This window comes from Oncorhynchus kisutch, linkage group LG10 (assembly GCF_002021735.2).
Source record: "Oncorhynchus kisutch isolate 150728-3 linkage group LG10, Okis_V2, whole genome shotgun sequence".
Lineage (NCBI taxonomy): Eukaryota > Metazoa > Chordata > Actinopteri > Salmoniformes > Salmonidae > Oncorhynchus > Oncorhynchus kisutch.
Window position 1 is genome coordinate 12080806 of NC_034183.2, and position 12466 is coordinate 12093271.

At 42.2% G+C, this 12466-nt stretch overlaps 1 protein-coding gene across 2 annotated transcripts in view; it reads right to left on the reverse strand.

Moving 5' to 3' along the window:
- Positions 1 to 45: 45 nt before the first annotated feature.
- Positions 46 to 12466, reverse strand: part of atp2b1b (ATPase plasma membrane Ca2+ transporting 1b) — a 49781-nt gene continuing 37360 nt past the window's right edge. For both annotated transcript variants that reach the window (XM_031833124.1, XM_020492312.2), the window contains 18 exons: positions 12102 to 12359; positions 11783 to 11908; positions 9732 to 9968; positions 8680 to 8706; positions 6835 to 6984; positions 6465 to 6679; positions 6121 to 6363; positions 5589 to 5830; positions 4998 to 5235; positions 4584 to 4763; positions 4414 to 4501; positions 4197 to 4303; positions 3873 to 4064; positions 3483 to 3696; positions 2940 to 3151; positions 2732 to 2839; positions 2418 to 2606; positions 46 to 2247 (listed from right to left, as the gene is read on the reverse strand). In XM_031833124.1, the coding sequence (XP_031688984.1) occupies positions 1876 to 2247; positions 2418 to 2606; positions 2732 to 2839; positions 2940 to 3151; positions 3483 to 3696; positions 3873 to 4064; positions 4197 to 4303; positions 4414 to 4501; positions 4584 to 4763; positions 4998 to 5235; positions 5589 to 5830; positions 6121 to 6363; positions 6465 to 6679; positions 6835 to 6984; positions 8680 to 8706; positions 9732 to 9968; positions 11783 to 11908; positions 12102 to 12359 (3398 nt within the window). In that variant the 3' untranslated portion in view covers positions 46 to 1875. The remainder of the gene's footprint in view (positions 2248 to 2417; positions 2607 to 2731; positions 2840 to 2939; positions 3152 to 3482; positions 3697 to 3872; positions 4065 to 4196; positions 4304 to 4413; positions 4502 to 4583; positions 4764 to 4997; positions 5236 to 5588; positions 5831 to 6120; positions 6364 to 6464; positions 6680 to 6834; positions 6985 to 8679; positions 8707 to 9731; positions 9969 to 11782; positions 11909 to 12101; positions 12360 to 12466) is intronic.

Consider the following 12466-nt stretch of genomic DNA (forward strand, 5'->3'; position numbering starts at 1 on the left):
GAAAAAGTTTTTAAAATATAGAGGACAGATTCAAAACCATTTAGGTAAGCTAAATATTCATTTTATTTTCAAAACCATACACATTACTCAACAAGTTTCGAAAATGAATATCGACCACAACAGCCATTGCTTAAAATAAACAGACACAAAGTACTTTATTACCAAATATTGAGATAAAAAAAATCCTTATAGAGGTGGATAAACAGTCATTCCCAATGTTGAATGAAACTACAGAGAAACAAACAAAAGTTGCTTGTGGAATCTTTCTTCATTTTTTACCATCTACAGTACTTCCATTGGATTGGGATTTATACCTTCTTTCTTCTTAATAGGAAGTTTGAAATTGCAATACAGGGAAGAAATCCCAAATAAATATGTCCGTATCCACAAAGTATCATAGAGTAGAAGTGCTGATCTAGGATCAGTTCAATCTTTTAGATCATAATGAACCAGATTAAAAGGACAGATCCTAGATCAGCACTCCTACTCTGAGATGGCTTATGGATATGGCCCCTGGATTCCAGAATCCCCCCCCCCCAAAAAAAAAAAACCTCTGTTTTGAATCCTTTTCAATTCTGCCTCCAAAATGATGATACCCTGACTTTTGTGAGGGATGAAAACGACTTAGTTTTCTTGAAGAAGATACAAAGCTAGGCTATATTTTACAAAATATTAAGTCTCTCTGAAGGAGGTTATATGCAATAAAGTACTCTGTGCCGAGAGTCTATACCCGGAGGGTATTTCAAAAAGCAGAATCAATATGGTAGTCAACTTTAAATAATAACAACCCAAATCTCCCAGGTCAGTTCACGGGAGAGGTCAAATGGAAAGGGACATCAATGGGTAAGTATTACTTTATCAACTAACTGTACATGTTAATGATGTAGAGAATCAAGTTATATCAGTTAGCTGGGCAAACCCTTTGATCCTATTTGTGAAATACAACCCAGGTCATCAAAACCATTCAGCACATTAAACGTCTTTGAAATACGTGGTTTTTGATCAGGCAACAACCTACTCCTGATTTAAAATGGTAAAAAAATGACTTAAAACCAACAATACACTCACTTCACATAATTATCTCTACAGACACATTGTACAGTATGTATAGTATGTATAGTATCCTTGATTCATAATGAGCCTTTCCATGGAGTCGGTGCTTATCATCTGTGGTCTAGATTTATAGCACTAGTGACAAATGGAAGCTCCACTTTCCAGTAAACATGAAATGTAGTTTTGGAATGATTGGGAACAGAGTGAATATTTACAGTGTGGAATTGTGTACATGGATATTTGTGGTTGTTTTCCAGTTATTCTAACCTCTCCTAATAGACCATAAAACCACCTCTTCTTATTTTGCTAGATATTTCTATGTACCTAGCAAAATACATACCAAATAGAACGTGCAGGCAAAATAGTTCAGTTTCAATAGAAACCTGTTTTCTCCTAAAAAACAGCAATTTCTAAAATACAGTATATATTTTTTTTACTTCACAGCCCCACGTTGTACATGTTATTACGTAGGTCTTTCACAGACAATCAAAGTTTCACAAATGTGTAAACAGGTCTGCTTTCACAACATGAATGAAATCGTAAAAATATACATAGCCAATGCATTAATTCTTTAGAAGTATTGCTGATGTACAGCAATGCGTCCCAGCCTCCCTGTTCATTCAATTACTTGTTTTAAGCGTAGTCTATAATTCTTTCATTCCAAATATGCACCCCTCCATCGATACAAGACCATAAAATCTGAAATATCTGATGTCCTCAATTCCAGTCCAAACCAAAACTTCTAGAAGCCTCCTCTCCCCACGTCTTGCTATTGTTAAGTGGGCTGAGGTCAGTGGGCCATTACTGGTACTACGGTCCAGCTCAGAGGGAGGTCTCCAGGCTGTTCAGCGGGCTCCCAGGGCACGCCGGAAGCACAGCACTCTCAGGATTCCCGCTAATCTTTGGGCTCTCCTTGTGGAGGGGGATGACCATGTCCACAGCATTATTGTTCTGGTTGGGCGAGGACGGGAGGGTGGCCAGCTTGGAGTGTGGGGGCAGAGTCTGTGCAGCGTTGCGCTTGGTGGGAGCATCGTCCTCCCCCTCTGTGTCGTCGATGAGTGGGATCTGTGGCTCTGAGTCTTCTATCCTGAACTCTGGGGTTGTCATGAAGTTGTGGATGGAGTTGCGGGACTCCGGGGTCTCCAGACCCTCGTACGGGGACATAGTGTCTCGGAAGGCATTCACTACGCGGATCTGGACAGTTTGGGGACAAAGACACAGTCAAAATATGAGTATTGAGACCCCATTGAAAGGTAATAAAGCACAATACTGAGTTTGTATCCTGGCCAATGGTAGCTATGGTTTGGTGTAAAGCTGAGGGATGATTATGAGCTGAGATGTAATTGTGATTTGACCATACATACCTGAGTCTGGATCCTGCCTAGACCTCTGCACCAGAGGACCTGTCCCCTCCTCATCTCCATCTCAGCGTGGTCGATCTCGTCCAGGTCCTCCATCTCCTCCAGCTCCTCCTCAGGGATCTCCTCCTGCTGCGTGCCATGGCCTGCAGACTTCAGGAACTTTAGCCGGCTGGTGGGGACAGTGGTGACCACCTAGAAATGAGACACAAACTCAAAATGTTGAACTAATTTGTGACAAAACTTTTTTTTGTCATTTAATAACAGGCATGTAGATCACAGGGACTTTGAAGGACATTAGAAACCAGCAATAAGCTCACCTGGCCCCACAGTAGACATCCAAAGCCCAAGAAGACACACCAGAGCCATTGGTCGATGGTGAGGCACACACAGCTGAAAGGTTTCCCTCCAAACTGCACTATCACAATCTGGATGACAAAACACAGGGTGATTGGAGAGCAATGTTATTTCTTTCCAAATATGAAATCCCCTGTGTGAATTTCCTGTATAGATCTGAATGCTGCTCACCTGGATGACGAACGTTCCGAACACAATGGAGCAGAAGATCATGTTTTTGAAGATGCCGTCAAAGACGTTGCGCTCGCCATGGATCTTGCGGGCGTTGATCTCATTGAAGAGTTGCATCATGACGAAGGTGTTGAAGACAATTGTGTAATGTTCTGAGGGAGGGGCGTGGAGTGGCGCGTACCTCCCACTGTCAATGTCGAACATCTGCTCCCCTGTGGTGGAAACATACAGTGAGAGGGAAAAGTATTTGATCCCCAGATGATTTTGTACGTTTGCCCACTGACAAAGAAATGATCAGTCTATAATTTTAATGGTAGGTTTATTTGAACAGTGAGAGACAGAATAATAACAAAAAAATCTAAAATGTTATAAATTGATTTGCATTTTAATGAGGTAAATAAGTATTTGACCCCCTCTCAATACAATACATTTGCTTTCATAACTTTATCAAGAACAAAGTTGGAGGGAAAGAGGGGAAAAAAATACAAGAACTTTAATGTCAATGTCCATGACTAATTGAATTGACCCCCAGGGGGTACTCACCGGCGAACAGCAGAGTGAAGATGATGGTGAGCTGGTAGACAGCGTGGCCCAGGATGTTCTTCATCATGGTTCGAGAGATGAGGGGCTTGTTGCGGCCGTACGGCTTCCTCAGCAGGAGAGACTCAGTTGGGGGCTCAGTGGCCAGGGCCAGCGAGGCAAAGGTGTCCATGATCAGGTTCACCCACAGCATCTGGACAGCTTTGAGAGGAGAGTCCTGAGGGGAGATGTAGTTTGAGTTATGTATAGCTCTCCACTTTTCAAAGACAGTTGTAACTTGTAGAGTAGATAATAAAAACTCCCTATAGGCAGTTAGACTCTGTCTGTGCCTCAACTTTACAAGCAGAAAGGCAAGATGGGAAGAATGGACATGGCAGAAATACAGTGTCTCACCTGTGTGATGCAAGCTCCAGTGAAGGCCACAATGACAGCCACCACATTAACCGTCAGCTGGAACTGGAGAAACTTTGAGATGCTATCGTAGACGTTCCGTCCCCACATCACCGCCTTGACGATGCTGCTGAAGTTGTCATCTGTCAGGATGATGTCTGAGGCCTCTTTGGCCACATCCGTGCCTGCAATGCCCTGTGGGAACATCATGTCACAGCGTATTAGTCACAGCACCAAAAGTATCCATCTTGTTGAATGAGAGAGAGAACCTACTCATATAATATTGATGGGACATAACATGTGCCAGATCTTGGAGTATAATAATACCATGGCAAATCCAACATCAGCTTTCTTCAAGGCAGGGCCGTCATTAGTACCATCTCCTGTTACAGCAACAACTTGTCTTGGTTCTTGTACAGTACTATCCATTATACCTGTGAACAGAGGCAAGCATCATCCCTTTAAATAATATGTGAGACCTAAAAATGTATCTGTAACTTTCCAAACATAGTGATGAATAGAAGAAAAAAAAACACAAACATACCTTTCACTAAGGTATGTTTATCAGTGGGTGAGGATCTTGCAAGCACACGGAGTTTAGGCCAAATCTTATCAATGCGCTCCTGCTCAATCTGGAAGTAGACATTCCTTGGGTTACTCTATCATCCCATTTTTTTTTACAGAAACAGTTCTATTTTGTGAGAGGAATATTACCTCTCCCAGTTCATTTCTAATTCGTCGGTTGAACTCTTTGCCGTCTATACAGAGGAAGTCATCTCCGGGCTGCAGTATACCACACTTGCTAGCAATGGCCCGAGCCGTGTTGATGTTGTCCCCTGTGACCATGCGCACCGTGATGCCAGCACGCTGACACCTCTTAATGGCATCAGGGACCTAAGGTGGAAGAAGAATACCTTACTGTCCATTTTTTCTCTTCAGATTATGGAAATGTGTGTTTTGCTTATAATTCAACACCCCAGAGACACACTCACAAACACCTGCTTTCCTTTTTAGGGTGATTATACATGTACACTGTTGAGGGTTATAGCAACACAAACATTTACCTTCTTCAATTAATTAGACCTTTGCAACAAGGACATTTTGTTTGGGCTCCAATGGCCCTTTTACCTCTGGCCGTACGGGGTCCTCGATGCCCACCACACACAAACAGGTGAGGCCGGTGAGGATGTCAGTTTCGTTTTCCCAGTCGGGCTCGCCGTCGGCAGGGGGGAAGTCCCTGTAGGCCAGGCAGATGGTCCTGAGGCCCTCGGAGGCCATGGGCTCGATCACCTTCTTCACCACATCATCTCTGTCCCTGGACTTAAAGACCTTAGCCTCCCCATTGGCTGTCATGATCTTACAACACCTGTGTTGTGATAAAGAGGGAATTTATTTTAGGTTTATATTAAGTTTATATACCTTATATATTAGGTTTATATTTATATACTGTATATATTAGGTTTATAATTCTATTAGGTTTATATACTGTATATATTAGGTTTATATTTCTATTAGGTTTATATACTGTATATATTAGGTTTATATACTGTATATATTAGGTTTATATACTGTATATATTAGGTTTATATTTATATACTGTATATATTAGGTTTATATTTATATTAAGTTTATATTTCAATTAGGTTTCTAATATTTCTGACAAATAATACTGAGCAAGTTAATTTGCACGAAAGGGAAAAACAGAAAGTCCCGGCCTACTTCTTCAGGAGGATCTCTGATGCTCCTTTGCTGAACATGCGGTAGCTCCCATCTGCGTTCTTTAGCACCGTGCTCATGGACTTCCTGACTGAGTTGAAGGTGTAGACCTTGAAGAGCTTCTCCTCTGGCACCTCATTGCGGATGGTCATATAGTCCCGTCTCAGATCCAAGGCAAAGCCCAGCAAGGCACATTCAGTCTTGTTGCCCACTTGGCGCGGCAGCCCGCCCTCCTTCTCAGGAGACTGAGACAAACCATTTACACATTAAGGTCAGTTCCAAACTTCAAATCAACTAACATAAATTAAATTCTTTACAAACATTTCCCATTGATATCAATGCATGATCGAAATGAAAGTCTAAGTACCCAGATCTCAAGAGGATTTGGCTCTGTCTTGAAATCCCTGACCTGGCACTCAATGTATTTAAACAGATGTCAATAAAAGATTGCCAAGAAAATAGCTTTATTGCAGATCTTTTTGTGTTCTGTTTGCCAGAGTTGAAAATCTCAACAGAGTGAAATATTTTCACTTACCATGATCTTGGAAGTGTAAGCACAGTTGACTCCGATGCCCATAATGAGCAGGTCCAAGACTTTGCCTGGGATGAGGTCAGGCTCAGGAACCACCCTGTAGTGCCTGTCTCCCAGATAAGCCTGGACCACGGTCATCCTGTTCATGGTTAATGTCCCCGTTTTGTCAGAGCAGATGGCTGTGGCATTGCCCATGGTTTCACAGGCATCCAGGTGCCTCACCAGGTTGTTGTCTTTCATCATTTTCTGAAGAAGAGAGGAGGCTATTATTTGTGATCTGGCAATGGGTTTCTTAATTACTCCTGTCTGAATTATACATACTGTGTTAACATGGTAGTGATACCTACTTTGACAGAGTAGGCCAATGAGATGGTGACGGCCAAGGGGAGACCTTCGGGCACGGCCACCACTAGCACAGTTACACCTATGATGAAGAACTTGACACAGAACTGTATGTAGATGGGTGTGCAGTCCGCGACCCATGGTAGGCCCTGGATCCAGAAGGTGTCCACCATAAACAGAGTTATCAGGATGATTACTGTCAATCCCGACATGAACAGGCCTGGACAGGTGAAAGGATAGGAGTGAACACAATGAAAGAGGAAAATATCTTTAATGATGACAAACTGAGACAATCTGCTGTGGAAATCAAACGCACTTTCAGAATTCCAAATTTTGCTTGGTTGAAATAGAGGGCTTCCCTTGTGATGGTCTTACCTGCTTTGCCGATCTGCACCGCTAATTTGGTCAACTTCCCCTGGAGCACAGACTTTTCCTTCTTTGGTAGGTTGGCTTTCTTCTTCTCCTCTCCTCCATCGTCACTGTTTAGGGGCTGCATCTCCACGCCTGCACCACCCTTAGACTTACCTGAGGGAGACGAGAGGATGGGTTCAAATGACATTAAGTTGAAATAGAGACATTTTGGGAAACATCGCGTTCACATCTAATTCACAACATGGGCCCATCAAAATGAATTTCCTCAGAGATGACAAGAGTGTACCTATACTCCCAGAATAACTATACTCTGTAACTATACTCACTGTGTAACTATGCTCTCTGAGTAACTAACTATACTCCATTAGTAACTAACTATACTCCAGAAGTGGATATATTCCAGAGTAACTAACTATACTCTCTGAGTAACTAACTATACACCCTAAGCAACTACACTCCCTGAGTAAATAACTATACTACCTGAATAATTAGACTCTCTGAGTAACTAACTATACTCCCTGAGTAACTAACAATAGTCCTTGAGTAACTATACTCCCTGAGTAATTGTACTCCCTGAGTGTAAGGAATAAAATAAGGCAGTAAAAACCAGGAGAAATCTACTTCTACAGTATCAAACTTGTCATGCCCTGACCTTAGAGAGCCTTTTTATGTCTCTATTTTGGTTTGGTCAGGGTGTGATTTGGGCTGGGCATTCTATGTTATGATTTTCTATGTTTTCTATTTCTTTGTGTTTGGCCGGGTATGGTTCTCAATCAGGGACAGCTGTCTATCGTTGTCTCTGATTGGGAATCATACTTAGGCAGCCTTTTTCCCTGTTGGTTTTGTGGGAAGTTGTCTTTGTTAGGGGTACTATAGCCCTTGTAAGCGTCACGGTCGTTTTTGTTATTTTTGTTTGCGACATTATCAAATAAAAAGAAAATGTGCGCTCACCACCCTGCACCTTGGTCTACTTCTCATGACGACCGTGACAATAAAATTCCCTTCAGTTCTCTCTTTATTTTTTCCAGATACATTAGAAAAAAAGTCAAAAATTAGCAAACATGAGCACCTCATAATACAATAATTGTAATAAGAATTGTTGATGCATCCAATTAACAAATAATTAATTGGGGGAAATAAAATAGTACATTGGTGTGTAAGGATTCATAGTTGGATGGCAGGGGTTGTTGATACTGCATGGAAACGGATAGGGGGTGCTATTCTATGTAATACACCGCAGTGACACTATGGTGTTTGGCTCGCAGTCTTTAATCCTAGTCTGGGGATTATTGCTCTTTCTTGGCTGAGATTCTCTACAAGCCAATCCAACCGCCATCATCCCAAAACATGCCCACGTTCTGTAAATGTACAAACACACACGCACTAGAACCCAAAATACTCAACGCGTTAGTAAGTGAAGTAAAGGGACCTTGTTCATCCAGGCAAATGTGTGAGTGAGCGTGTGGGTGTAAGTGTTTAAGTGTGCTGATCCGAAAACAGTACAGGTTGTTAGCTAAAGGAAGAAAAGCAGAGGGGGAAAGCAGCTGCTGAGATTAAGAGCTGTAATCTCCTTGGTCCTAATCACCATGAGCGGAGTCAAGAGCACCTGCTGCTCCAACCACAGGGACACACACATTACCATATGCCCTCAGGGAAACACAGGGCCGCACCGGCAGCGAGGCCTAGCTCAGACTTTACCCACCTCACGCAAACCAGATCATACAGAGTCTATATAAACACACAAACCAAACTATACAGTACTCAATATAAACACACCATGCTCGTGAAGTGCACACAAATAAAAACTAGCAGCTTCAATATAGATATAACACACAATAACAAACCTACCTTTCTTGTTTTTCTCATCTTTCTTATCTGTGGAGAGAAAGAAACAACTGCACTTAAAAACGTATCCATTTACACATCAGCAAAGAGCTTCTCACTTTTGCAGTGTGGCAAAACCCTTCTAGTTGTAATGTGTTCCCTTGGATGTGAGTTTTATTGACGGCTAGCCCTTATACATCGCATTGGAAACTAAGAGGTGTAAATGCTCTGACATGCATTCCTGTCTCAACTCCCGAATAGTGTACTCCCTCACTATGACAATCCCCTGTTCAATGATACTGGGATTACAGACTTAAACACAACGCTCCTCTAACACTCTTGGCAGGAAGCTAAGGACCAGGTTGTTTAATTCACAGGCAGTAACTGTTTTTAGCCGGGGTGTGACAGGAGAGAGGTTCATGGTCCAACTGACCCAACTGCAGCCAGTTAACTGATATGTTAACCAACTGAGATCTTAAATCTGCATCTTCTATAGTGCTCCCACATGCTGTGATTAACATGCACCACAATTCAGCTATAGAAACTGTTTGTGTAGTGTGGTGTAAAGTGGGAACTTTGTTATTCATAGTGTTTTTAGCATTGGCCCAGCATCTGAGTGGAAGTATTGAATGTGCATGTCACTCACACACCATTGGCAGACATCTTATCATTGAAGATAGCTTAAACATTTTCAGGCATTTTAATAGATGACCCAAAGCCAAAAACGTCATTTTACTATCTCTCTTGAATGATTGATTGACCACTTCAGTTAATAAAGGGAGAATAACCTTGTCTGCCATCACCTCTATGGAAGCAGATAGCTTTATGTCATGCCACTGGCACAATGTAGCATGTGTATGCCTTCTGGGATAAATGATAGCATAATCGAATATCTTACAACACCTGTTGGACAGAGTTTCTCAAAACAATTCCATTTTATGTTTACTCCTATGGCGAGTCTCAATAAAAAGCAAGTAGGTCTATTCGTAACAGTTAATACAATGGACAGAGGTGAGCGGTTTGTTTGACACATTTAGTGACAGATGGCTATGAAAGAACAATCCAGTTCAACATACTTTTCTTGTCCAGTTTGTCTTTCTTGTCCTTCTTTTCTTTCTTCTCTTTCTTTTTCCTCTCATTCTCTTTCTTCTTCTCCTCTTTCTCCCTCTTTTTCCTTTCCTTCTCCGCCTTTTCGTCCTCATCGTCATCTTCGTCTTCCTCGGCTCCAAGTAGTGTGTAAATGATGCCGGTCTGGGAGTTGACACCTACTGCTGTGATCAATATCTTCCCAGAACCCTCCATGACGTGGGTACCTGACGAAATAAAAGACAGACATGGGACACACATGATCACAGGAACCTTAACAATGGAATCTCTCCAACTAAAATGGGATGGTACATTTTCTGAATTTTATTGCATGTTTGAGAAAAGTGAAGAGGGGCATCTGTTAAATATGTAATTAAATATGTAATTAAACTTGTATGGCCTAACAGTATCTATGGAGGAATAGAGAGCGTGCTGTTTCAAGTAGCTGTTGACTCCTAAGAGCTCTTAAGATTAGGGTTACGAGGTAGGGTAAGTGTTAGGGTCAGGGCTAAGGGTTTGGTTAAGGTTAGGGTAAAGGTAAGGGACAGTTTGAAGTTTTGGCTAGTCAGCTGTGTCCTTATAGCCTCTCCCACAACAATAATATATACCAGGCTTTTTTGGTCATGATAGACAGGGCATGAGTAGTAAATGTTGTTATTCTCTACTTGAGTAGGGATGGGAAATCAAATGGTCCATTCTGTCACCTAAATCCCCATTCATTCACTTTTTTTTTCGGGTGCCTGCTAGTGCCACAGCAACTACAGTATTTCAAGGGAGAAAAACAAGTGCCTCAATCTATTATCATCTCTTAGTAGTAGTCTACAAACAAGGAGACCCATGTGGTCGTGTTGTGCAGTGGCAGTCAAGCCTTCAAGCTACAATCCATGAGGAAGTTTGATTAAAGTGACGCTCCAAAAGGTATCATTTCAGCCAGTAGTTTTGAAAGTAGGGCTCACGGAGAGTAGCTGCTGCTTTGGCAAATACGAGACAAAACGGGTCCCCGAAATTGGTCACAATTGTCTACTACGTCATACATTTCGTATGATATGTTGCGAATTGCATGGGGCTATGGCCCATGACGTGAACATGCAAAACCGGCGAGGTAGAAGAGCCCTTCTCAAATGGAACAGTAATCTGTTGTCAACAAGGCAGGATGATGCATCGTTCAGAAACCAGAAAATATATGTTTGAATTTTCAAACTACTTTTCATTGAGAAGGCAGATAAAGCCTGTTAATCAAAATCAATCATGTTTGCATTTGAAAACACAGAATCCTACACATTACTCCACGTGCTTCAAACTACGTAACCTTTGTTTTGAGCCAACTTCGCCGTTGGCCAGAACGAGGGCACCTGGCTCACGCCCGGGAGGCAACTCAGTTCCAAAACAAATGCAATCAACGCTAACCCGCTTCACCCGGGACGTGCCCGGGGAATTAACAGAACTCCCTCATTAATTAAAACAATAACAAAGTGGCACCCCGCCTCTGTTTCTTTAAAAAGCTGAGTGATGGGCCTGGATAAATGTAAGCACTCTCAAATTCATAGAACAAGAAATGGAAGGACTGACCATCCATGATATTATTATTGTTTTATTTAACCTTTATTTAACTAGGCAAGTCAGTTAAAGAACAAATTCTTATTTACAATGACGGCCTTCCCCGGCTAAACCCGGACGATGCTGGGCCAATTGTGCGCCGCCCCTATGGGACTCCCAATCACGGTCGGATGTGATACAGCATGGATATCAAAATGACATTTTTAACCATGTTTAAAGGCTATACAGAGTTTGTTTTATGTTGTTGATAAACATTGTAGTAAAACTAGCTTTAGATGGGGTACAACAGTTGAACAAAGCTCGTGAGGCATTTATAAAGTTATTTTTTCAAGAATCAATATCATTCACTAATAAGTTTTTTTTAAAGTACTTTTAGCTTGAAAGGGGAGTGATACCACTGGGCGTTATACAGCCTGATCCATATTGGATTTGTAACTAGACATCAGCCATATTATATGAAGAGAGGAAGGCTCATCATCATTACCTGACAGCAGCATGGGATCGTTGTCCAATGTCTTCTTGACATGGTCAGATTCACCGGTTAGAGAGCTTTCATCGATTTTCAAATCATTTCCCTGGATTAGCACACCATCAGCAGGAAGAAGGTCACCTGGAAAAACATACACATACACCAGACTGTTCAGCTGTGTGAGTTAGCTCATTTACCCCAGATTCAGAGAGAGTAGAGGAAAAAAGTAGGATTGCTCTTTGGTTTTAGGGCACACACACATACTGTATGCAAGCTAGCACACGGACACACACACAAATAAACACAGAACAGCATTTTTCTACCAGGACCATACCGTATTTCACTTGTGCAACATCGCCGACTACGATCTCAGCCACGTGGATCTGGATGACTTGGCCTCCGCGGACCACCGTGAACTTCTGCTCCTGTTCAATACGGCTCTGCAGCCCGCGGAACTGCTTCTCTTTACTCCAGTCATTGAACGCTGTCACCAGGACAACACAGACGACAGACAGGAGGATGGCTGCACCCTCAATCCAGCCCGTGTCTGCCTCCCCCTCATCCTCCACTCCTCCCGCTGCCTTCCCACAATCTGAAAGAAAGGGACAGTTGTCACTATCTGGACATGCTACAAAGGACAGAAGTACATTGCATTCCCTCCAGAATTGTGTTTTTATACCTCAGGCCTAACCCTAAATT